At 46.2% G+C, this 26925-nt stretch overlaps 1 protein-coding gene across 2 annotated transcripts in view; it reads right to left on the bottom strand.

Moving 5' to 3' along the window:
• Positions 1 to 26925, bottom strand: part of TFCP2L1 (transcription factor CP2 like 1) — a 48100-nt gene that overhangs the window by 13904 nt on the left and 7271 nt on the right. The window contains exons 3-8 of one of the 2 annotated variants that reach the window (XM_032763644.2): positions 6179 to 6255; positions 4666 to 4771; positions 4292 to 4398; positions 3462 to 3614; positions 2129 to 2239; positions 233 to 324 (exon numbers count right to left, since the gene is read on the bottom strand). In XM_032763644.2, coding sequence (XP_032619535.1) covers positions 233 to 324; positions 2129 to 2239; positions 3462 to 3614; positions 4292 to 4398; positions 4666 to 4771; positions 6179 to 6255 — 646 coding nt within the window. The remainder of the gene's footprint in view (positions 1 to 232; positions 325 to 2128; positions 2240 to 3461; positions 3615 to 4291; positions 4399 to 4665; positions 4772 to 6178; positions 6256 to 26925) is intronic. The other variant, XM_032763645.2, reaches the window with a different exon arrangement.

Raw genomic sequence — 26925 nt, 5'->3', positions numbered from 1 at the left:
AGCACACAGATCAGGAATGTGTAATCAGACCATTAAACTGCAAGGAGGTGGGAAATGCAGCCCGTTCCTTCCAGGAATTCTTGTGGGAAGAGTGGACTTTAAAGCTGGAATAAGCACTGAGCTCCAGCTCAAGTGCCAGGCTAAGCTGGTTCTTGATCTATTATACGGTATCAAACCAATTCATGCACACACGCTACACATCAAGTGAGAAGAGAAAGCATTTATTACATACCCATCTCCAAGGCTGAAGCTGTTTGGAGAACTGTTGTAGCTTGGAGACGGAGCATTGTTCACTTGATAAGGCAAATCTGGCCATGGAGAACACTGTAAAAACAAACCCAATGGGGACACTGAGCAAAGCAGGCTTTCATCCAATTGGAAATAGGGGGCACTGTCACTCCATTATGGTCAGTAAATGACCCCTGTTGAAAGGAGGAGCAGGCCCAGGGATCTGTACTCTGCATTGCAAGAGGACTGAGGTGGTACCAAATTGGTTCTAGTTGTGCTTTCTCCATATATTCCTTTTCAGAAAGCCTGTCTCAAACCAACACTGAGCTGAACTGTGCTCTTCCTTACATCTGGGCAACACCAATATACCAATTCTCATTGAAGGCAGGATTTGACCCACAATACAGAAATATCCCAGCTGCCAGTTTCTGGTCTCAGTTATAAATCCCAAGTAACTCCAGACTAGAATGACTAATTAGATAAGCCACAGGCACATCTGTGGAGTTACCTCAGGTTTATACCAGCGTGAGAGCAGAATTTGGCCTGGTCCATGCAGAAGTATCAAAGGAAGTCAAGTTTATAAATACAGGCCATAGGAAAACCTAAAGCAGACACACAAAAGGCTACCAAAAACCACTGCAAACATAGGCCTGATTCCACACTCAGTTGCGCTGGTGTAAATCCAAAGTAACTCTACTGAAGCCAATGGAGCTGGTTACCATGATGTAAATCCAGAACAACAAAAGGAATATGGCCCTGTAGTCAACCTGTTACGAGCCCATGATTATACTATGCAGTGTCCCTGTTTGCAGTGATAAAGCAGGGGACGATCTGTGGCATTCACTTCCACAAATACAGCTTTAAGCAAATATTTAACTCGTTGGCAACCAGGGCTAGAGGATTTCCTGATTCAACGTGTTAAAAGGGCACTAGTACTAACAGCAAGAGCTCTGTATCTGCCCAAGCTGTAAGATTAGGTCTCTTTGCAGAGCAGGGTCTTGCTAGCAAAGGCTATTCGATTATAAGACAAACTATATGGTGTCTGATCATTCCAGGTAACTATAGACCAAAAACTGTTCTCTTAGGGAATGGGGAGAGCTTATTTAAAACAAGCAAAAAGAAAATCAAATCATCTTAAGGCATTCCAGTGAGACACTGTTTAAATAAAAAACTAGATCTTCCCATCAGTGGCAGTTCCAGGATTAAAATGCCAGTCTGTAGAACATTCCCATAAGGAAGGTGGTACCTGACTCCTAAACAGATTATAAAGGTGCCCTTGGCTGGTGCTTCTGCAGCCCAATACGGGTTATGCACAAGCTTTAGAGCACAGTGTAATCATGATGTTAAAAAAGAAAAAATAGATCTCATATGACCCATATCACAGACGAAACATTCTTCGAACATGAGCCCATTGTAGAGTGAAGCTAGCAAAGACCAAGCTCACTATAATGGCTTGTTCTAAAGGACATCCATGAAGGAAAGGAAATTGCCAAGTGGATCAGACGATCTATTCCAGCATCCTGTCTTTGACTCCACCTAGTACCAGATGGTTCAGAGGAAAGCATAAGCCACATGTATAGGACACTTATTTGGAGGGGACAGTTCAGGGATGGTGGGAGGTGAAAGACAATTGTTCCTTAACCCAGTTAATGGCTGGTTTATGCTCTGAAGCATATGGGTCCAATATTCCTTATAAACTTTAGTTCCTTCTAATATCGCTTTTTATGAAAAGTCTAATCCCTTTTATAGAGTTTCATTAAGCTCTCCGTCTCAATGAGACCTTGCCGAATGGATCTCCACAAACTAATTCAATCCAGTGCAGAAGTCATTCCTTTTGTCATTTTAAGTGTGTGGCCCGACATATTAAACCAGCGTGCTGTACGTTACTGAAGCATCTTACCTCTGTGAGAATGGTCGTATCATAGGAGGGCTGGTATTTCTCCTTCTCTTGGGCAGTCTTCTTCTCCATTTTTTCTCTGTCTGTTTTCTGCTTTCTGTCAGCTCCCTTAGGCTATAAGCACAGAGAACAAGGGCAGAACAAGGGCCTCTGTTTTCCAAGCAGCAGTTCATAGAAAAACCCTCTACTGTATCTACAACATCCTTTGTTAATATTGCCATGTCTGTAGCATTTCCTAAATATGCCGAGTGCTACACAAGCTGTATGCGTTCACAGGATTGGATACTATTTTAGAGCCTGAATCTCTGATGGAGGAACACGCTTCAATGAACATCTGTGTTATTTCTCCAGGGATTGTGGATGTTATGAAAACTAGAGGTGTCGGAGTGGATTATCATATCCAGTCCCCATGCCCCCCACCAGTCTATGGAGAAGTTTAGATTCGGATCTAACCAAAACCCTGGTTACCAGGCCTGAAATGGATTAGAGTACCTGCTCATTCCAGGTTTCCCAAAAAGCTTCAAACATGAACAGAGACCGAGAACTTGACTGCCCATCTTTCTCTCCATTGTATGGCATAGAGGAGAACTACTTGCAACATTTAAGGCCTTTCTCGAGGTCTTATCTGAGAGAAGTCTAGGGAGTCATTATTCTCCTCCGTTACTCAGGAACAGCTAACTAAAAACGAACTAAACAAAAAAAGGAGCCAGATTCTGCTCTCAGCTCTATGGGTGTAAATCCAGATCATGCCACTGAAAATACTCTGGATTTATACAAAATGTAATAGAGCAAAGGTTGGCTTCGGTATCTTAACAGGCAGTGACAGAAGTTACCAAGTGCCAGGACTGGAACAGATAGAATAGACGCACCATCTCTATGGCTAACTCTTTCCCACTATTGGTGACTCAATGAGCAATCTCTTTTACGGTTGAAGAGACTCTGATATGAGAGCTCTATTCTGTGCGTTGGTGCCTTCCCAAGGAGCTGTTATCCCCTCCAAGCAGAGCTGATTGTTTAAAAATCCAGATAACAGAGAGGACTGAGATCTGGGCAGACCTCAGTCTGAGTGCATGAAGCTGGTCCACTGAATGTAGCTAGCTGTGCAGTGCACTTTGAGATCTCTGTTGCTAGATGTGCTAGGATGTTGTGCCTTTTCCATAACGGGTACTACTGATAACAGTATGAGCACCACCTGTTTAATACCTTTATTCTTTTGCTTTAATTGTAATGCTTGAAATACTAACAAACATTTTTTAAACCTTGTACGCAGCAAGAGCAACATTACCCGGGTCTCAAACTCCAGAGAGAATTTGGGAAAAACCGAACTAGCCCATACCTTGAACACTTTGATTTGGCAGCTTGCAGAATGCAAGTGTTCTGTATATTCGCCATTCTCATTCTGTTTAAATGTGTCGATTTGTATCCTGAAGGGCACCCCTTTCTCTCCACCATGTTTCCTTGGTGTAAATTCTGTGCTGATACAATGTACCTGGAAAAACAGAAACTGTCATTAAAACTAGAGATGGCTCAATGTTGCAAAAGATCTGAATTTCAAGCCCCCAAGTTCAGGGGTATATGCAAGTGGGGGTTTCAAGTTTAGTTCTAGCACATCTCTATTTTCTGGAGGAAACGTAGAAAGAGTTCAGAACAAAACAGAGTTCAGAAGAGCGACAGGACAAGCAGCCTAGAGAAAAACTGAACATATAGAAAAGCAGGCTTTAGCCTTGTGTTGCATACATACAGATTTAAAAAAAAAAATACTTAATATTAAGGGTGGGAAAGCCCCACGAAGTCTGAGATTTTGCAGACACTGAGCCATTTGCGGTGTTTGCAGAACTAGAGTTTATGGCCTTCCCCCTGCCCCAATAAATGAAACCCATTTTTAAGAGGAGAGTGGATATTTAAAGAGACATACAGGATCATTCTACCTACAACAGGGCCTGTGCTATGTGTTAACAATAGAAGATACAGCCCCACCCCCATAAGCTAAATTGGCACACGTGAGTATCCTATAAATAGGACATCAATGCACACACTCATCGATGGAGCACGGGTATTTTCCTTAGTATATTTCTTTCCCACACCTCAGATACTTTTTCAGTCTCTGTGTATCCTTATTGCATCATACCATTCCATTTACTGCCCGCAAATCCATTCATTCCTTACCTGAATGAATGCAGATGCTCTTTTGGATGGATCCCACAGAAATTCAACAGTGTTTAGCTGGGTTGGGCTGGCCCTGGGATCCAAGATACCGACTGACAGTGGGATATCTGTAGAAGAAAACCCCTAAAATTTTAAAAATATTAAATTGAAGACATCAAACCAAGTTTTCATACAGTTACCAGACTCATTTGAAAAGCCAAGACAACCAATGAGGTATCCAGTTTAAACCAATGCAGCTGTGGTTTCTTTCACCCCTCCCTGCACATGCACACACCATTACAATTTTTCTAAAAAAGCAAACTCTGAAAAATCCTTCACTCAGCTCACAGCCAGCTCCAAAACACTTTATGGGAACCATAATGAAATAATCTCACCTATATCAAGGATGCGGTCCCCAGGCCGGCTCCATCTCCAGCCCTCCAGCTGCTGGTGTTCTGTGTATTGCAGACGCCGATCATGGAAAACCACCCGAAGGATGCTCTGTTAAGAGAGGAGGGCAAGATGAATTAGGGGAGCCAGAAGCCCTTTTCTGGAGATGATTTTGGTTTCTCAGTGTCTGATCTGTTCCTCCTCCATGTGTCCAGCTCCCATCAAGGAGGAGATCAGAGTGTCTCAATGAAAGCCACCCATCTCCATTTAGGTCAAATTCCATTGAGAGATGGTTCATCAAGGCAATGCTCTCTTTGAGCTTCAGAGGCCTTGTCAGTGGGAATTTGCCTTGATTTCAGCAATCGATGGCCAAGCCACTGATGTAGGGTTTGCTCCAGTGCACCTCATCCAGTCTAGACTAGGAAAGCCTCTGTTTGCACCAGCAGAGCTTGCTCCCCTTTCACTTCAGGCTTGGACTGGTGCAGTTACATCAATGGCCAGAGACCAAACGGCCAGAACCAGGGCAAATGCCCAATGCAGGCAAAGCCAAAGAGACTTTGTACTAATGTATTGCTTTGCATATGCAAAGTGCTGCACTACCACAAGCTAATTATCCCTCACCTCCCAGTTTCCAAAGGAAGTCCATTGTCTTGCTGTTGCCATCCAATCAGAATGGAAGTGAGAGATTAATTTTGCATATAAATTAGAGAAACGCCCAAACCAAAACCTAGATCCAAGCACTTGCTTGGTCTCCTAGCAAGAGAGTGTGTGTGAAAATCTGAACCCAGAGCCACATTTTATAAATCCTTCCTGTAGTGGGCTGAATAAAAACATGGAATTCAAATATGCTTGAACTTTGGAGATGGTCTTAATCCAGATCTGGATCCAAATTTTGCAAATGGTCCTTCTCTAATGAAAATCCCTGGATCACAACCACAAGAATTTGGGCAAGGAGGGCTTGAAACCAGAACCAAGATCTGGATCCAAATTTTGCAAAATCCCTGTATTTGTAAAATCCAAACCCCAGAGTCAAACAACCCAGAACTCGGGATGTACGTTGTGGGTTGAGTCCACCACTAGTGTAAACTTGAGCTGTGTAAGATCTGTGTGAGAAAGCTATGTGAAAAGCTGGAGTCCTTCTTATGAACACGTATCTGAGCCTAGGTGCGTTGAACCTGGGGTTGGTTTATAGCTTTGCATGGGTTAAGCCAGTAGATGAAGTGATGCTCAATGGTTTCAGCCCAGTTTAGCTTTGAATTTTGGGATTCATCTGAACCCAAAACTCAGAGTGAAACTCTTAGGGCACGATTGTAACCAAAGCAAAGGTTTAGATGAACCCCTGCAAAGCAAAACTGCACATGCAGCTCTAACCAACTCAGGAATTAGGCCTTCAGTCCTGCTCCCATTAAAGTCAATGGCAAAATATCTCCCATTGTCCTCCATGATAAGCACGGTCAGGGCCTTGATTTGTGTCTGTATGTAGTAGCAGGAAGAAAAGAAATCTATATTTCTCCTTACCTTTACATATTTTGTGTTTAAATCTTGAAACTCTCCCAATTTCCTATTCTCAAGTAGACGGATTTCATAAGACTGACCTAGAGTTTAAGGAAACATTTCCAAGGTGTTTAACATGTTGTAGCAATGAGAGAGTCATGCTGGCATTCATGTTGCTAATAAAGCATAAGACTGATCAGGGAAGGGTCATTCTTGGCAACATAACTCATTTGTCCCATTAATGAGTGGGCATTAACACAGGGCAGAAATTTGAGAGGAAGATGGTCCTGTGGTTAATGCCCTGGAGTGGGCATTAGGAGATTTAGGCTCATTTCCCAGCTCTGCCACAGACTTCTTGTTAGACTCTGGGAAAGTCACTTAATCTGTGTGCTCTCATTCACCACATAAAATGGGGACAATAGCTCTTAATCCTTTATCTGTCTTGTCCACTTGGTCTAAATATTGAACTCTCTTACTATATGTTTGCACAGTACCTAGCACAATAGGGCCTCTGCGCTCTACTAGAATGCCAGGGATAATAATCTGGACCTGATCTTGCTTTCCTTATTACAAGCTTCAATAGGATTTTTGGGTGCCCGGAGATCACAAGATTCGGCTTGATTGTGGCTTTCCAACATACAGAAATTAGCTCTGACGCTTGTTCGTGCAGGACCAGCAGTGATGGTTTTCTATCACTGTGAGGGATTCAAATCCAAGTATTGGTTTCTTCCATATTAAGAAACCTGCTGATAGTCATATATGCTGATGCTACTGTCTGGACCTGGTAAGACACCTGGACATCAGATACCAGAACCTGGACAGTGCAATGAACCTTTTGTGTATAACCCACTCTTGTGTAGTAAACTAGTGCCTGAACAAGGGCAGAACACTATCAATACAATAAATGAAGGAAGTAGATACACAATATCTGGTTTTTCCAGTTGATCTTGCTGTCCCCTACCCACCCCCTTTAGTGAAGAATGCAGATCATCCCATAACAAGGCAATCTGAAATGGTGATTGGTTCAGATTTTCTAGCTTAACCAAGGTCATTTTAGCACTGATCCGCCAAAAGACTGCATAGCAGATACATCTGCCCCCAAGCAGCTGCCACTGGTAAAGGAAAAATGCTACATTTCTGGATCCAAATCTGTAAATAGCAATAGATTTATGACAGCAGAACTAATGGAAAGATATTGCATTAGAACAGGGTTCCTCTTGGGAATAGCAGCATTGCAGGTTGGCAACGGCAGCGTAGGCAATGTCACTGGAGTGCTGGGATAGTCCAAGCTTATTGTGCTGTCTGGAAAAGAGAGTAGAGAGGCCATATTCTATCTTCAGTGTTTGCACACCACTCCCACAGATGTCAATGGGAGTTCCACAAGCAGGCTCTGACCCTTGAATCCAACAACTGGCTAAAGGAGAAAAGGAAACCACATGTAGCTACAGATTAATTACTAGGTGCTAGAAATATATATAAATCTCAGCCCACATTTTGCAAAATCCACCATTTTTACTTCCAAGGAGAACTATATTTTGTGGCAAAACAGACTGCTGGACTGAGAGGACACTGTCTGTAAACCAATAATCCCAGCACACAATGCCATGGGATGTCTTGTGTTCATACCAAGGAAATATTCCATTGAGTATTCTCTTGATCAGGAATGTACATATATTCACATGGCAATTTCAGAGAAATGTAGTTCACTGAAACAGAAAATGCCGTACGTCTTGAACAGATTTCATAAAGCTACATAAGCATGTGCTTGACTTTAAGAATGTGAGTAACTCCACTTCCTTCACTGGAACTTAAAGCACTTAAAGTTAAGCACATGCTTAGTGCTTTGCATGATTGAGGAAAGTGAGGTCCCAGACATTTCTGGAATTCCAACCAGACCAAAAAAAGCCCCAAGGTTTATTTACAGAAAATTCAGTAGTTTACTAGAAGATACAGACAAGTGATTGCACATGGGAGGGAGATGAGGATATGACCATAAACGGAAGGGGAGATGAGCCAAGATGATCTTTCTGTTAAGGGGAATTCTATTCGAGTGTGAGAAGCCTCAGTTTAAGTGTCCTACGGAACCTATCAAGTGTTTACGCAAAGGCACTGGCTCTGCATAATCCAAATTCTTACACAATAAGAACAAAATACTCACAGGGGCCAATTCAGATACCATTTACACTGGTATAAGTCAAGTTTATCCCAACAAAACCCATGGTGTTACACTAGCGTAAGCCCAGGCTGTTCCCACTGCTGTTATTTCGTTACAAAAACAGATTTTTGACAAAGCCAAATGGAAGTATTTGGTCCATCGAAGATGGCTCCGTTTTGGTCTAACTTTCATTGGTAGCATGATTTTACACATCTCATTGCCTCAATGGATTTAGCTCCTCTCAGACCCCTCTTGTACTTAGAGCTTTACTGTGCAAATATTAACCCAATTAATCACCACACAAAGCCTACTTTATTATTTGAGAGACCACACACTTCTCTACAGGTAGATGGGTCTTTCCAGCCTCATTCCACATATGGGGAACAGCGACAGAAAGGTTAAGTGACTTGCTCAAGGCCACAAAGTAACCCAGTGCCAGAGCCAAGACTAGCACTAAGTAGTTTCCTATTCTCAGTCAAATGCTCAGGGTACCTGACAGCTTGACACTTGGTGGAATATTTGCTATAGGTTCTCCCATCAGCATTTATTGTCCAGCCTTGTGTTTAGCATTAGCTGTTCACATAAAACAAAGGCGCTTACTCGGCGTAAGTTGGCCCCACTCCCTCTAGGCTGTCTTTATTTACCAGATAAACCGACAAGTCACTGTGCACCATGTACTTTCCTACCAACAGGCAAAATATTCACATTCTGGATACAAAATGGAGGCCTGAACTGGCAAAATTCCACACATGAAGTCAGGTTCGATGGATCAGACCTCAAACCGGCTAGAAACAGAGGTTCAGCTCTTTAGTAAATGCTGCCTCCAAGAAGGGCTCTGTTATTTTAATATTATGGAAGCCAAAAGGCATAAAATGTTTTGGTTCAAAATATATGTGTCAAGTGAAAGAAGCCATTGAACTTAATATGGATTCCCTGAAAATCATCATTCAAAAGGCTAGTCATACACTAGCTGGTTCTCCTCCAACCTGAGCATTAAATACAGATTTCATCACAAAATAATTAAATATTAAGAATGTTCCTAGCTGAGCTTCCTACACAAATTATTTCCTATGGAAAAACACTTCCCTTCCATACCCACCTCTGAAACCAAGTTTTAGAATACAGGTCAGGTTAACATTCCTACCAGCATTCCCATACATATCATTAACACTAGAACAGAGCACAAACAGGACCTGATTTAAGGGCAGTGGTACCAGCACAGCCATGTCAATATAGAAGCTGAAATCCTCGTTCTCTGCTTCTCCACAAAACCTTCCCTCAAGTGTCACAACTAAGGAAAATCTGAATTAACCTGGTAATTAGGGGTTACATTCGCTTCTAAGTTATATAGTGCAACCCCATTGTGTGAGGAGAATTCAGCCCTATACCAACAAGCCAAATATTCTCTTCCGTTGATAGTACTTTGGTACTGATAATACTTAAGGTATCACATTCTCAAAAGTACACCTCCCCATGGTTTAATCCACTGTATCAACTTGGAGGGGGATTTCTTTGTTTCATGACTGATGCTCTGCTAGCTTTCACCGCTGTTGATAGAAATTGAAGTATAGATGGAGCTGAGGCCTTCATGCATTTTTACCACAGCATAGTCTAGACTTCCTCTGAGCAGAGCTCGATAATACAGTGGCAAAGACACTCGAGCCCTGTCTGCACTACAGCTTCCACCAATGGCTAAGCTGCACCAGTGGAGAATTACATATGGTCCCACTTGTGCTATTGTGGACATACTGTTGAAATGGTTCCACTGTATATAAATAATTGTGGAGTCATTAGGGCCAGAGAGGGAGAACAAGTCTAGAGACCAGAGGTTAGCGCACCCACCTGGAAGGCGGGAGACCCAGAATCGAGTCCCCCAGGTCCTGTGACTCTTTATATCCACTGGAACAACTTCAAGAGGAGAGACGGAGGGACGCCAACATCAGAATCTCTCAGATTTATGATTAGACTAGAGCACACTCTTCAGAGGTGTGGGAGACCTTCTAGTCTAGTCTGGACGATACCAAGCTGGGAGGGGTTACAAGTGCTTTGTAGGATGTGATTAAAATTCAAAATGATCTGGACAAACTGGAAACATGGTCTGAAGTAAACAGGACGAAATTCAATAAGGACAAATGCAAAGTACTCCATGTAGGAAGGAGCAATCAGTTGCACACATACAAAATGGGAAATGACTGCCTCGGAAGAAGTACTACAGAAAGGGATCTAGGGGTCATAGTGGATCACAAGCTAAATATGAGTCTGTGCAAAAAAAAAAAAAAAAAAAGCAAACATTCTCGGATGTATTAGCAGGAGTGTTGCAAGCAAGACACAAAAAGTAATTCTTTCGCTCTACTCTGCATTGATTAGGCCTCAGCTGGAGTATTGTGTACAGTTCTGGGTGCCACATTTCAGGAAACATGTGGACAAATTGGAAAAAGACCAGAGAAGACCAACAAAAATGATTAACAGTCTAGAAAACATGACCTATGAGGACAGATTGAAAAAAATGGGTTTGTTTACTCTGGAGAAGCAAAGACGGGGGGACATAACAGTTTTCAAGTGCATAAAAGATTGTTACAAGAAGAAGGGAGAAAAATTGTTCTCCTTAACCTCTGGGGATAGGACAAGAAGAAATGGGCTTAAATTGTAGCAAGAACGGTTTAGGTTGGACATTAGAAAAAACTTCCTAACTATCAGGGTAGTTGAGCACTGGAATAAATTGCCTAAGGAGGTTGTGGAATTTCCATTGTTGGAGATTTTTAAGAGCAGGTTAGATAAAACCCATCAGGGATGGTCTAGATAATAGTTAATCCTGCCATAAGTGCAGGGGACTAAACGACCTCTCCAGGTCCCTTCCTGTCCTGCAGTTCTATGATTCCATAATCCTTTCTACCACTCAAGCAGAGGCAGGAGACAGCATTTGGATACCTAGAGTTTGGTAGCAGTGCAAAAGGTCGGGGGGAGAAACCTAGGCACCAAGGGATCTGTTACCCTTAACTTTTAGCCAGGGGTCAGCAACCTTTCAGAAGCAGTGTGCTGAGTCTTCATTTATTCACTCTAATTTAAGGTTTCACGTGCCAGTAATACATTTTAATGTTTTTTAGAAGGTCTCTCTCTGTAAGTCTATATATAACTAAACTAGTGTTGTAAGATAAACAAGGTTTTCAAAATGTTTAAGAAGCTTCATTTAAAATGAAATTAAAATATTGATCTTACGCTGGCCCGCTCAGCCCACTGCTGGTCTGGGATTCTGTTCACCTAGGCCGGCAGCAGGCTGAGCAAGGCCTGTGGCGGGACCCCCGCTGGCAAGAGTCCGTCAGCCAGAACCCCAGACCAGCAGCGGGCTGTGCGGGGCCGGTAGCCAGGACCCAGAGGGCTGGGGGCAGGCTGGAGTCAGGGCAGAGGGGGGGCTAGGTATGGGTGGGGGTGCCAGAGTCAGGCCTAGGGTTGTGGGGGGGGAGGGGAATGAAGGAGTCAAGCAGAGGGCTGGGTGTTTATGCAGGGAAGTACAGGGCTCAGGGCAGGGGCCGGGGGGTGTGTGGGCTGAGGCAGAGGCGTGGGTGTCGGTCAGGGCTCAGGGGGACGAGGGCTGGGTGAACTGCCCGCCTAGAATTCCCAACCCCGCTGCTCTTTCCCCCTAAACTACCCCCTCCTGGACTCCTGCCCACCAAACTGCCCCCCAAGACCCCACCCCCTATCTAAACTCCCCTGTCCTTGTCCCCGACTGGACCCTACCCCCTACCTGTTTCCTGACTGCTCCGACTCTTATCCACACCCCCATCCAGCCAGACCCCCGGGATTCCCATGCCCATTCCAACCTACCCCTGCCCCCTGACAGGACCCCCAGAACTCCTGACCTCATCCAAACCCCTCCCCCACTCCCTGCTGCCCAACTCTCTCCACACCCCTGCCTCCTGACAGGACCCCAGAACTCCAACTCATACAACCCCCCAACTCCCTTGTCCCTGACCACCCCTCACAGAGACCCCCCTACCTAACTGTCCCCAGGACCTCCTTGCCCGGTCCCACCCTGACTGCCCTGACCTATCCACCCCTACCCTCAACAAACTCCAGGACTATCCCATGCCCCATCCAACCCCCTGCTTCCTGACTGACCCTCCAGAGACCCCTGCCCTAGCCACCCCCTGGGATCCACCACCCCCCCATCCAATCCACCCTGCTCCCTGTCCCCTGACTGCCCCCACCCCTTATCCAACCCCCCCAGTCCTGGGCCCTTTACCTTGAGGCTCCACACAGAGCCAGACACACCGCCCCGCGAGAGAGCACAGCCCCAGCCCTCAGAGCGCTGCGCGTGGTGGCGGCATGGCTCCAGTTGAGCAGGGAGCGTGTCTGCCTCCCCGCACAGCCAAACGCTGCCCCGCGGGAGCACGCAGCCCAAACCCCCAGAATGCTGCGCATGGCGGGAGGGCTCCAGGGGAGGGGAGAAGGCGGGGGAGGGGCCGGCAGCTTGCTGCGCTTGGCCCAGAGCTCCGGCCCGAGAGCGCGGACCCCAAGGCTTGCTGTGCCGGGAGAGTGGGGCCATTTGCCCACCCCGTGTGCACAGCTATGCTTCTGCTCCCTGCTCCCGCGGGGGGAGCAGAGGGCAGAGGAGAGTGCGCCAGGCTAGGCAGGATTTTTAGTGGCATGCTGGAGTCCCGGCAGGCTCCAGTGTACCATTAAAAACTGGCTCATGTGCCGTCTTTGCCACGCGTGCCATAGGTTGCTGACCCCTGGTTTAGGCAAATACAGAGTTCAGCAGGAACGTTGGGATCACAGTGGAGCCTAAAACTAGGACTTGCCACGTAATTCCCTGTAGTGGGATAGTTGCCCCACTCCTGGAGAACAGGGATTGAGAGCAGCTGAGGGAGCAGCTTACCACAGGTGTAGCCAGCTCATCAGGGTCCAGCTGGCCCTGATAAGAGGGCTGGAGGCCAGGTGCTTCTCTCTCTCACACACTGTGGAGAGAGAAGGACCTACCTGTCTGGGAGTAAGGTACCTGAAGCGGAGCAGTGCTGGGGAAGAGCAAAGGGAACTGGGAAGCTCCAGACTGGTAACTCCCAGGCTGCAGGACTTGGTGAAGGCTTAAGAAGATACTGGGCTGTAGAGGTGTAGCCCGGGGATAGGCAGAGGCAGCAGGTCCTAACCTCCTTGCTAGTGATGAGTGGTCATTACAGACTTCGGTCTGCCCCAGTGAGTGGGGGCTAGATGACGACTGGCAGTAGCCACTGAGGCAAGATGGGTTTAGAGGGTTGGGGGGGTTCCCCTTCTAGAGTAAGGGGGTACTGCTGGGGGCAGAACCCTGAGGAAAGGGGCACCGGGGTCTGGGAGGGGCATAGGGCCTAAGGCAGGCAAGACTGGCCAGAAGGAGGCATTCCTGGGAGCTGGAGTTGAGCTAATTCCCAAGATAACGAGCAGGAGGTGTCGTGCCAGTGAGTATCACCTCGCTACAGTCCCCCTTTGGGTATGTCTACACTGCAATTACAAAACAGCAGCTGGCCTGTGCCAGTTGGCTCAGGGGCTATTTAATTGCAGTGCAGACATTCCATCCAAGGTGGGAGGGTCACAGAGCTTGGGCTGCAGCCAGAGCCTGAACATCTATACAGCAATTAAACAATCCCTTAGCCCAAGCCAGCAGGCATAGGCCAGACAGGTATCTAATTGCAATGTAGACATACCTTCAGTGGATCTGGGCCAAAATGCCTGGTCTTCACTGTTATTTTACCTCAGGCTAGCTCACACATGTTTGTTAGTCTGTGGTAACAAAAAAATACACATGCACACTTACTTTTTTTAAGCAGTGAAGAAAGGCTAAAGAGACAATTTGCCTCTCACTTCACTGAACTCTTTATAGGCACTAGCCTAGCCTCTGACCTAGCTTTATTATAGCAAGTCAGTAGGGAGGATGTTGTACGGAAGTTCATATTTAAAAAGGGCAGTTCCTGAACAACAGACATTTACACAATCTCATTACTAGGCAGGAGTTTATGCTCTGTTGCTGTACAAACAGGACTAAGATATGACAAAGTAGTAAACCATCCAGGCACACAATGTTCCTAACTTCTACTTCATGAAGCAACTCCACCTGCCTTAAAAAGAGATTTATGGGGAGTTTACTTTTGTTACTTTTATTTTCCCTGACAATTAATGCAGCATAAAATTTAATTGTTGCTATCATTAGCAAACTTCTGACATCCATGTTCTTTTGTCCCAAAGGTAGGGATGACAAAAATAACCCTGTCACTTAAGAGGTCATTAGACTAGTTCACATGCTAAACAGGTACGCACGCACGCAATACTTAATTCCACTAGGCTTCAGCAAGTTCACTGCTGGGATTTAGCCATTAGCGATCGTAGGAGTTTTCTGATTTTAAGAAGAATTGTTATTTTTATAATCTAAGGTTACATTTTGTAAAAACACTAAACTCTTTCCCACACAACTACAAATCCTATTGCAGTTACCAGTTTGGCTTTACATTTCTAATGCCATTTACTCTGCAAGGTCTCTGTTTTCTACGCAACACGTTAACATGTTACGCTGATTTCCAGCTATGACTTCAGTATGCCAAACCAATAGGCTCCAGGCTTGTTTAGAAAAGTAACTAGCTCACCTAGCTAGAATAAAAGATTAGGTTTTATGTATAATATGTTCACCAACTCAGTGGAAGCCAGAGACAGAAAAATATACCCTTCCTTAATATATGATCCTAGTGACACAAAGAGGGCCTAGAAAGATGGAATCAAACTTGAAACTGTTTAAGGATTAAGCCAGAGGTGGGCAAACTATGGCCCATGGGACCATCCTGCCCGGCTGAGGAGGCTAGCCCCCAGCCCCTCCCCTGATGTCCCTCCTCCCCTGCAGCCACACGGACAGCGCCCTATGTGGCAGCGTGTCTGGTGCCAGGCAGCGCGGCTGCCAGACATGCTGCTCTGAGTGGCAACGTAACGAGCAGGGGGGGGGTCTCAGGGGACAGGAAGCACCAGGGGGCCTGTCAGGGGGTGGGACTCTGGATAGGGGTCAGGGAACAGGGGAGGGGGTTGGATAGGTGTGGGGTCCTGGGGGGGCCTGTCAAGGAGCAGGGGTGTGGATAGGGATCAGAGCAGTCAGGAGACTGGGAGCAGGGGGGTTGGGGTCTCAGGAGGGGGTGGTTAGGGGACAAGGAGAAGTGGGGGTTGGATGGGTAGGTAGTTCTGAGAGGGGCAGTCAGGGAGCGGGAAGTGGGAGGGGGTGGATAGGGGGTGGGGGCAAGGCTGTTTGGGGATGCACAGCCTTCCCTACCTAGCCCTTCTTACAGTTTTGCAACCCCCTCGGGCCAAAAAGTTTGCCCATCCCTGGATTAAGCTAAACTATGGTCCACAGCAATAAAAATTCCATTTAGCAACTTAACAAGGACATGCAAAATGCAGCATTGATAAAGGTGAAAGAATGTGCCCGGCTGAATACAGCTTGGAGGGGAAGGAAGGGAAAAGCTGTTCTCCAAAACAAGCCCACAGGAGGCAGGCAGGCAGAACACCTTAATGAGACTATTCAGAGGGATGGGTATTCAGAAAGACTTTCAGCAGGTTAGTCAATAAATCCTCAGGCTAAACCAGCAAGATATTTTCAGGGCATGGGGCCACCTGATCATGCATAGTTTATGCCACACACGTTCGTCAGCTAGAGACAAGCAAAAGTGAAACCCTGCTCCCTGCACACACAGGCATTAGCAGCGCCAGGTGGGTGACAATTCTCCCATCCTTGACCACAAGTGGCACTGGAAGCTGCTCTGTGGTTGCTTACTGTAGCCTCAGGGCTAAGTAAGCTCAACAGATGCAGCATGAGATATTTAGCCAGTGGATGTTGGGGATCCACTAGCTACATGAGAGGCCACCCTCAAACCGTCCTCCTGTGCTAAGAGGATGAAACCTGGGGGTGGGGGCAGGGAATGACATGTGGGTGCCAGGGAATGCAGCCCCCACATGGCTCCACTCTGTCCAAGGGCCTTGCACAGCCCTTCCTTGGATCAGAGGATTATGCTCACAGTCAGTTTCTGCCCTGATTTTCATTACAGAGGGGTTGGAGGAATATAATGGAGTGCAGTTCAGGTGTTCAGCTGAATACCAATCTATATAGCTGCCCTTCCAAAAGCTCTCTTCCTGTATTTGTCTCCTCCTGTGGCTTCTTCTCTCTTCTTTTCAACCCTTTGTCCCCTCCTCCCTCCCTCTCTTCCATGCACATCTCTCCCCTCCTGTACCTCTTAACACACTCAAGAGCCAGGTTTGTTGGTGGGGAGGCTCAGCACTCTACACCAGCACTCAGCTCAGCTTGAGTCTGCTCAAACTTCTGCAAACAATCTAGTTCACGATGGGCATGCTCAGAGGCTTACAGGTATTAAAATTACATCATCTTATTTGCATGGTGACACAGACCCTTTGTTCAAGTTTTGTTAAAAATCCCTCTGCGGCAACACTTCCAACTTTGAACTAAGAGCACGTTCTGAAGCACTTTACAGATCCTAAATTAGTCACCTGGACTTAAATCCAGCCCTGTGTATAGCTGGCTCATTTCCTGGGGTGATAGCAGACATGAGTTACTCTGGGTTGATTACAGTATGGTGGCTGTTACTTGGCCTCGGCTGGCATCTACAATGATTTTACTACCTGGAGAATGAGGTAGTTCTCTATTCCTTGGGGAATAGATTTCTCCTTTGTCGCCTCAATCAATAAGGATCTAGCATGTTTCACATGTAATGAGTAAATCGCGATGATGTGTTCAGTATCTCTGCCTGTCCAGATCCAAGCATGTAATCACATACTCTCTGCCGGTGAGGTAAAGGCCCTTGCTGGCTTCCAGCTGATATTGTCTGTCCTAGTATGCAGCCGACACCATCTGTTGCCTGGCTGCAAGGTTTGACGCTGGGATTTTTAGGTCTGTCATGGTAACATTTGTTTCTTTTGTGGCTTTTGCAAGCCTAGTATTCGCTCATGTTTCCCAAGTTACTAAGAGGAAGGATGGTCTTGTGGCTGCGGTGCTGCAGTGGGACTCAGAAGAGCTGGGGTCCAATCCTCAGCTCTGCCATGGGCTTCTTGTGTGATGCTGGACAAATCACTTAATCTTTCTCTGCCTTAGGTCCCAATCGGTCAGATGGGGACAATGCAGCCTGTCTCCCAAATTTGACTGTCTTGTCTATTTAGATTAACTATTTGGGCCAGGGGCTGTCATATGAAGTTTGTCAAGGACCTTGTACTTTTAGCTCAGTTGGGACCTCTATGCACTACTGCAGTACAAACAACAGTGAGGTCTAGTGGAAAGTCAAGTCCCTACTTGTCTGCTCACTAGCACCTGTGCTGGGAAAGCTGTTGTAGCTTCCTACTCAGATTTGAACCTTAGCGTTCATAAACTGAGAAGCTAGCATGAACCCTCTAAGCTTAATTACCAGCTTAGATCTGATATCACTGCCACCAGCCAAGGATTCCAGGGCTTGGCTCCCTCTCTGGTCTCCCAAAAACCTTTCTCTGGGTTTGACCCCAAGACTCAGAAGCCCTGAGTCTTACCACAAAGGGAAATACGCCTCCTCCCGCTGTCATCCATCTTTACCTCTCCCCAGGCTACCCCTGGAAGATACAGCTTCAAGTCCTTGAACACAAGCCACCAAGAGATTAAGTATCTCTCCCCTCTCCCTCTCTTCCCCGAGGCTGTTCAGATTCCACCTCCGTAGATCTACACCAAAGAATTTCCCTTCCCTTCGTCCTTAGCCACCCAGAGAAAACCAACAGGTCTTAAAAAGAAACTTATATAAAAGAAGAGAAAAAACCACAAACATAATCCTCTGTATCAGGTTGAACAATACAGGGTCAATTTCTTAAAGAAAAAAATGAATAAACAACCTTATTCAAAAAAATACAATTTAACATTCCATGCAACTACACACATGTAAAATAACAAAAAAAAAAAAAAACCAATAAAAGCTATTGTTTTTTCTTACTTTTGTAACTCACAACTTGGAAACTGAAGATTAGAAGCTTGAAGATAGAAAGATCCTCTCATAGCCAGAGACAGACAAAAAGACATACAGACCCCAAACCCCATCCCGTCCCCTGAGCTTTGAAAAATCCGGTTTCTGATTGATACCTCTGTCAAGGTGTCCTGGTTCCCTTTGTTAACCCTTTACAGGTGAAAGAAACATTAACCCTTAGCTATCTGTTTATGACAAAAGCCAATCCACCTAGTAGCACACTTTGAAGATACAGTAGGACAGATCGGTGTCACGTTAAGCTTTCATGGAAAGTTTTTCACTGCCTGAATAGCTCTCATACAAGCCATTACTCTGTGATTCCTAGGAATAGTGAACTAGGATGGATTAACAGCCTCAAACACAAAAAGACAAAGCACATCATTACAACATTGCAGGAGATGGCCAGTCTTCTATTTCCAGAGAGAATAGTCTTTTCTATTTAAGCACAGAATAGGTGCAGTATGTTCATGTCAGCAGCAGTGCAAACTTCCCTGCATTGGTCCATCAGAACTCCTTAACTCTGACCTGGAGGCTTCTCACCTAGGGATGAGGATGTATTTCTGTACCCAGGGCTGGTCATTCACTCCTTGCTCTCTGCTAAAAATAACCAATTCAGAGTGCCAGTCAGTGTCTGACGTGCTGTGTAGGGGAAGAGACCTGTGCCGTGGACAGCTGCCCATTAAGAAGGAGACAGAGACCCTTAACTCATCTCTCATAGCATGTACAACCCACGTGACGCCAAGCTACAGTACCAGTTGGTACATCAGCATGAGGAGCATCCCCTGGGTTTCCTAGAACACCCAAACTAAACAAATGCAGGGAAGAAAGTGAAGTAAAGGGGTCCCCTAAGAAGGGCCAATTCCAAACATCTTTACAGCACACAGATTAGGTATTGGCATCTCCTTCATTGATCTACAAAGTCAACAACCAGTATAGAGAGCTTGGTTAGAGCAAGGATCCACAGCAGGGGCGGCTTCAGGCACCAGCGTACCAAGCGCGTGCCTGGGGCGACAAGCTGCAGTGGGCGGCCTGCCGGTTTCTGTGAGGATGGCAGTCAGGCTGCCTTCAGCGACGTTTCTGCAGGAAGTCCACTGGTCCCGTGGTTTCAGTGGCACTTAGGCGGTGGGTACGCCAAAGGTACGGGACCGGCAGACCTCCCACAGGCGCACCGCCAAAAACTGCCTGACTGCCACGCTTGGGGTGGCAAAATACATAGAGCCGCCCCTGATCCACAATGCCCTCCAAACTGCTTATTCATGACCTAAAGTGCAGCTTTTGAAGACACTTCATGGTAGAAACAGCTAATTGGTAAATGACTAGCGCCTTGGATTGACAGGTGCTTTAATTCAGAAATCAAACACAGTAGAACTATAGGAGAAATTTCAATACCAACGTTACAAACATCCAGAAAAGTACCAAGTGCAAATAAAAGAAGGCTCATGTAAATGTTCCAGAAGTCTTGCTGAGTATCACCAGTGAGAAACAGAGTCCAATCATGAAGTCTACACACAGCCCTGGACCTGGTCTTATCTACACCAGCATAAATCCACAGACTTCAACAGTCACTGCTGCTTTGCGAGAGTAGAACCAGGTCCCGTGACCTCAGCAGAAGTTTTGCCTGAGTGAGGACTGCAAATTCACTGACTTCCATTTAATCCAGATGGGAGTAAAGAGAGGATATCAGGAAGGATAGAAAACAGTCTCTCAGGTTAAGGGCAGCCAGGAGATTCCTGCTTCCTATGGACAGTTGTGCTCTGATGCTCTGCTTATTCCGAGCCCCTTGTCTCCTGAAGCAAGATTGATGGCGACATTAGCGATGGTGTGGTTTGGAGACAGCACTGTGTATCCCGCACTGCCATGTGGGAGTAACGCTGCCAAATGTATGTGAGTGGCAAGAAAAATGCTCCTAGCAAAATGAAGGGGCTGGAATATGACACCCCAAGAACCTATCCAGACTTGCTTGTAACTGAGGTAAGAGGGCCAGCTCCATCCCCTGAGCTTGAGGCTGTGTCTACACTATCACTTATGTCAGCAAAACCTACATCACTCAGGGGTGTGAATATCACACAGGCACCCCGAGCAACAAATTACACCAGTATAGGTGGCAGTGTGCATAGCACTATGTTGGCAGGAGAGTTTTTCCCGCAGACATAGCTACTGCTGCTTGTTGCGGTAGATTAATTATATCCATGGAAGAGCTCTCTCCCATCAGTGTAGAGTGCAGCTGTAAGCTCTCTAATGTAGATACAACCTGAGAAGTGCCAACAGAAGGACAAAAAGTCTCAACAGCTGGTCATGAAAGTGAAGAAAAGGAAGAACCAGCTTCACAAACAATTCTTAGAAATGATGGGAAACCGGGGACAGACCAAAAATGTGTCAAGGAGGAGAGATTCTAAGGCATCTGCAGAGCACATATTAGCAAAGGGTAGGCCAGAAGGGAACTTAATTCTTTGGAAGGCTCAAGATCTTGTCAATAATTGCAATGACCATTAGAAAAACAGCCAATTTCTCTGAGTCACGCAAAATGAAAATAATATTCTTGCAAATGCAGCTATAATTAACCAAGAACCACACCCAGTCAGAGCTGGTCTCCCAGCTTTCTGTACTCTTCCTTTAGGCAAATAAAAGACTGTTCCAGGAAACATACAAATATTCAAGCACAGTCATGACCCTATAAAAATTTAGTTCCATGAGAGTTAATGTCAATACAAAACAGCTTTCTTCATTTCCATAAATCTCCAAGCATAAAATCCAATTCTCCAGCTACAGAAGAGTCCTGTGGCCAGATCTGAAGACTTAAAATTTAACCAAAGCAAAGGATTTTTTTTCTACTTTCTCCTCTAGATAGCTCCATCTCCTCCCCAGACAACTAGGATTTCAGGGTGTCTTCTTCAAATCACCTCTCACTTTCCTGTACTTCCCATGCCTGCTCTGCTTACACTACTCAGGGTCACCCAGAGGATTCAGGGGGGCTGGGACAAAGCAATTTTGGGGGCCCCTTCCATAAAAAAATTGCAATACTATGCAATACTATATTCTTGTGGGGGCCCCTGTGGGGCCCGGTGCAAATTGCCCCACTTGCTCCCCACCCCCCACAGGTGGCCCTGGGAAAAATAAACCCTCTGTATCTCGGCACAAACCCAGTTTTGAGAAAACTTCTTTACAAGGTATCACTGGTTCTCAGCATCAGCTAGTGCTAAAAGGCACTAAAGCTCATTAAAATGGTTGGACAAATATTTGTCCGTCAAAACTTTTTCTGGATCGAAAACTAGGGGTTTTTAAAAAGCAGAAAAAAAAATCACAGATAACGTCCGCTTTCCTTCAAAATTTGTTGTTGTTTTTTTTTAAATTGAAACGCTGAAATTAGTCTGCCAAAACCTCAATATGGTTTGGGGTTTCAGAAGTGTGTGGCCAAATATTTGCTGCTTGCTGTGTTTGATTGTTTAAAGAAAACAATAAAAAAATTCTGCTTAAAAAAAAATCCAAAACTTTTGAACCACCTCAGCTTGTGACCAAACGCCTGAGCCCATCCAGTCAGAGATTTTTCCAGGTTTCTGATACTCTGCTGGCTTCCTTGACTCATATCTGTCTCCATAACTTTGGGTTCATTTAGGTTAGAACATAAGAACAGCCATACTGGGTCAAACCAAAGGTCCATCCAGCCCAGTATCCTGTCTACCGACAATGGCCAATGCCAAGTGCCCCAGAGGGTAGTGACCTAACAGGTAATGATCAAGTGATCTCTCTCCTGCCATCCATCTCCACCCTCTGACAAACAGAGGCTAGGGACACCATTCCTTACCCATCCTGGCTAATAGCCATTAATGGACTTAACCTCCATGCATTTATCTGTTTCCTAGAGACTGGCTCCATGGGGTCCCTCACAAACTGGAGAGGTTACTGTGGGTTTGTCTTTAGTATAGCTTATGTACATACTCCACGAACTGAGCATTTGAGCTTGTTCCAGAATCTGGGATGAGCCTATGTTGTGAAAACTGAAATGCTCAAAATAGCACATGCATGTGAATGGACACAGGGTGCTAAAATTAAATTAACCCAGGGTTCTCAAACTGGGGGTCAGGACCCCTCAGGGGGTCACAAGGTTATTACTGGGGGTCACGAGCTGTCAGCCTCCACCTCAAACCCTGCTTTGCCTCCAGCATTTATAATAGTGTTAAATATATAAAAAAGTGTTTTAATTTATAAGGGGGGGGTTCACACTCAGAGGTTTGCTATGTGAAAGGGGTCACCAGTACAAAAGTTTGAGAACCACTGAATTAACCCCTCTGAAGCCTCAGGGAATGCAGGGGAGGGGGGTCTCCCTTGGTAGGGTTGGGAAGGAGGTAGGTGGTGTAGGATATTGCTCTTCTCATGTGATCCCTCCCCCAGTGGCTAATTTTAAATGAAGCTACCCTCCCCTGACATGAATCTCCCTATGGCACTGAAATTAAATATAGACTATAATTTGGCATTTGAGAAGTGAAAGGGATGGTAGCCCTAATGGAAAAGCTAACAGCTTGGCTCTTCTGCAAGCCTCAAACTGCTGAATGAGCTTTAGGGTAGGGAAGGCTGTGCCTCCCAAACAGCCTGGCCCTGCCCCCTATCCGACCCCACCCACTTCCTGCCCCCCACTGCCCGCCCCCCTCAGAATCTCTGACCCATCCTGCTCTTTGTCCCCTCACCGTCCCCCAGAGACCCCACCCCCAACCACCACCCTGCTCCCTGTCCCCTGACTGCCCCGACCCGCTCTCCACCCCCTGCTGAGTCCTGACAGACCCCCGGAACGCCCACAATACAATCCCCCCATTCCCTGTCCCCTGACCGCCCCCCCCACCTCTGCCCCCTCCCTGTCCCCTGACTGTCCCTGGAACTTCCTGCCCCTTACTCCCAGCTCCCCCCTCACCCGGAGCCTCAGCGGATCCAGCAGCGTCCCTGAACAGCTGCAGCGTGGCTCCGGCTGGGGGCCTGAGCTCCGCCCCTCTCAGAGCCACGTGGTAAGGGGGCAGGGCTGCAAGCTCCACACCGAGCGGAGCTCAGGCCCCCCACCAGAGCCACGCTGCAGCTGTTCAGGGATGCTACTACTTGCGCTGAGGCTCCAGGAGATGGGCAGAGACGGGGTCAGGTCAGCCTGGGGCCGGGGAGGGAGCCTCAGTCATTCTCGTGGGGGCCCCTGCGGAGCCCGGGGCAAATTGCCCCACTTGCCCCCTTCCGGGCAGCCCTAGCACTACTTCCTGCTGGCACAATGGCTCGAACTCACCTTCATTTGCCCTGTTTCCACATTCAGGATGGTCACCATGTTGAAAAGTGTTTGAGCCAGGGACTGCCGTATTAAGTTTGTACAGGGCCTTGCACCTTTAGCTTTGTTGGGTCCTCTAAGCACTACTGGAATACAAACTCGGCTTTTAGATGATTTGCATCCACACTCCCTGTGGGTACAAACCACGGAATACAAACTGTATCAAGACACCTTGCTAATGGGGTAATTTGTAGAAGAGTTGCTGCTCAACAAGGTTTTTAAGACAATCCACAAAAGGCACTGAAACAGCACTTAAAAAAAACAGGCTAGTTCCAACAGTGTTTGAAAACAGTTGACCCCAAATGGTTCCACTTTAGCAGGGTTCTGGCTCCAGTTTCACAATGAAATGAGGGAGCGACGGGGAGGAGACTGCGAAAGACAAGAGTAAGGAGTCAGTCACTGGAGCTCAGACTGTATGGATCTGACTATTCAGTTATTTGACCTGTAGGCTGGGTCTCCCAATGCAGCCAACAAGAATCTAGGGTTTCAACCTTTTGCCAATGAGCTTGGTCTCTTGTCAACTTAATACAACCGTTGAGACTAAATGCCTCAATGTCCTTCATAAACCCTCCCCACCGGACACACGATCTTCTCATAACCTCAGAGTCCTCTTCAACTCCCCTCTTCCCCCCATCCCCTCTGCTACTCCCATCCAGGAGAATCTAGTCCACTTCTCCTCCTCCAAAATATTTCACCTTTTCTCTGTCTGCACAGCTAAAAACTCTTCCCAACCCTAGTAATCTGTCCCTCGGGTATATATCCTTTCCCTATGTGGCCTCCCCAGCCACCATCTTAGCAATGGCTGCATGGACTGGAGGGGGCTAAGATCTTCCTAGACAGTTCTTCAGGCCATATCAGCCCCGTTCAATTCCCTCTACTGGCTCCTTCCTCACTACACTAAGTTCAAAATTATTTCTATCACCTTCAAAAGCACAACTTAGTTCTGCCCATCCTTTCTTACTGATCCTCCTTATTCCTTCACTCAGTTAATAATGCCAACCTCAAGGCCCCATGTCAGACTCCTGAGCTTTCTTCCAAGCTTGCCCCTACACATGGAACATCCTTCCTGAGCTGGTCCACAAATGCTCTCCCCTCCACATGCTCCCTACCCATGTCCTTCATTGAGTCATATCTGGCATTGGTTTGTGAGCGCCTCAGGGAAGAGATTAGGTCTTTTTAAACACAAAGTGGAAGTTTTATGGTGCTGAAGACTCAGGAATAGTTCCAGTCGAGAAAGACATTTCCCCTCAAAACAAAATGGTATTTAGACTAAAAGACTTTAAATTTTGTTTTTAAATTAACAGATCCTGTCCTACTTTTCTACTCCAGAGAGGTCAATGCTCCCACAAGACTTTTGACATACAGGGAATGGGAAGGAGACATTTATAAATTCTCCTCTCTAGGAGTTTACAAACACAAGTGCCCATTTTAATCAGACCTCATCATCTGCCAGTTCAAAGGGACTCTGTCATGGGACTACAAGGCAAGTTAGGATTTATTTTTAACTTAGTGCAAAACCCTTGCTTAGACACTCACAAGAGAAATGTACCAAATCTGATTGGAAGGTGGAATTTAAAATTGCTTCTCCCCACCCCACAAGAAATTACCCCATAAATATTATTTTAAAACAATCCCTAGACCAATATAAGCTTTGGCTTTTGCTCAGAAAAGGCCATGTCTATATCAAAGCAAGAGACATGCTGGGAGCGCTCTGGCACCTTTTCCCAAGCCATGCCCTACCTAGCAGAGTAAGGCTAAATCCTCACCTTCCTATTGGGAGGGGCAGGGTATGGAATGCAAAGCAGAGCTGGCTGCAAATATATCCCAAGAGACCACCCGCTGGAGTGGGGCAACTTAGCTTCAAGCAGGTGCACACTTTGAGCATGGGTGAAATTCATCTGCATACACAGATCCAACCATTTAGGTAGTGCACAGACCTCGATTTCAAGGCAACGTTCTAGTCATTTTGGGTATGTCCACCTACAATCAGACACCCGTGGCTGGCCTGTGCCAGCTGACTCGGACTCGGGGGGCTGTTTAACTGCAGTATACACATGCTGAAGACAGAGCAGGATTCCACACTTATAGTATTGTTGTTTTTTTTTGAGAATTATATTGACAAACTTTCATTCTACTCTAGTCATGCTCTTCTGCATTGTAGTTCAATCTAGCTAGCCACAGCTGCAGCCAGCTTGCTTGTGACGCACTAGAAACAAGGCCAAAACTGGACCTTCCCCTACTCCTTTAGGCAAATCCATTCTAGGTGGGATTGTCAGAAATGCTCAACTCCAGCCTAACTCTGCTCCCATGAAGTCATTGCTAAGAGACCCATCCATTTCCATGGGAGCAGAATTAGGCCAAAGCAGAGCACTTATGAAAACCCCAGTCTGTGCGCCTGTCACACAGTGCAAGCCTGTTGATTTCCCTATTATAACAAGGGCAGAAGTTGGCTCCTTGGCCAGGTCTACATGGGGATACTCAGGGCATGTCTACACTTACCTCCAGAGCAATTGATCCAGCAGGGGTCAATTTATAGCGTCTAGTGAAGACACGATAATGGACTGCCAAGTGCTGTCCCATCGACTCCGGTACTCTGGAGAGGCGGAGTCGATGGGGAAGCGTTAGCAGTAGACTTACCGCAGTGAAGATACTGCAGTAAGTAGATCTAAGTACGTTACTCACATAGCTGAAGTTGTGTAACTTAGACTGATCCCCCAGCGTAGACCAAGCCTCAGGAGAGGTCAGGCAAATCAGTGATGAATGGTATGAAGTCAATGCCCCGGCACTGGTGTGTTAAACACCCCATGTGGATGCTCTCTGTAACTTAATCGTCCTCCACACACTCCTATTTCCAGCTTTGTTTAAAAAAATCCAAAGATTAAATTACAGCAAATGAAGATCACTTTACTCCTGAGTAAAAGCATCCACGTGGTGGTTCTGATGCACTTTAACTTACATGCATTGACTCCAGGCCTTTAATTGATCTGCCTTAGTCTTCCTGAGAGTCCTCATGTAGCCAAGCCCTTTGTCTCTTACCAACACGGGGCAGAAGATCCCCCATTTTCAAAGCTGTTGACAGACAACAGCGAACAAAGCCCAAAAGACACAATGGAATTTATCTGGAGATGTTCAAACATGATCCGTCTCAACTTTACAAAGGGAACTTTAGACTGCCCCATTCATGGAAACCTGATGGTTAGCCAGGAGCTCCCTTCAGCCTCTGTCTGCAGAGCCTAAGGAAGAGCCGCAAATTAGCATCTCCAACCTTCTCTGGGACTAAGGCTGAGTTGGAGAAGAGAGCAGTTTGAAATGGGCTTGGGTATTGTGC

Source organism: Chelonoidis abingdonii, chromosome 10 (assembly GCF_003597395.2).
Source record: "Chelonoidis abingdonii isolate Lonesome George chromosome 10, CheloAbing_2.0, whole genome shotgun sequence".
In the NCBI taxonomy this organism is placed as follows: domain Eukaryota; kingdom Metazoa; phylum Chordata; order Testudines; family Testudinidae; genus Chelonoidis; species Chelonoidis abingdonii.
The sequence above is the reverse complement of the archived record's forward strand: the minus strand, read 5'-3'. Positions and strand labels throughout refer to the sequence as shown.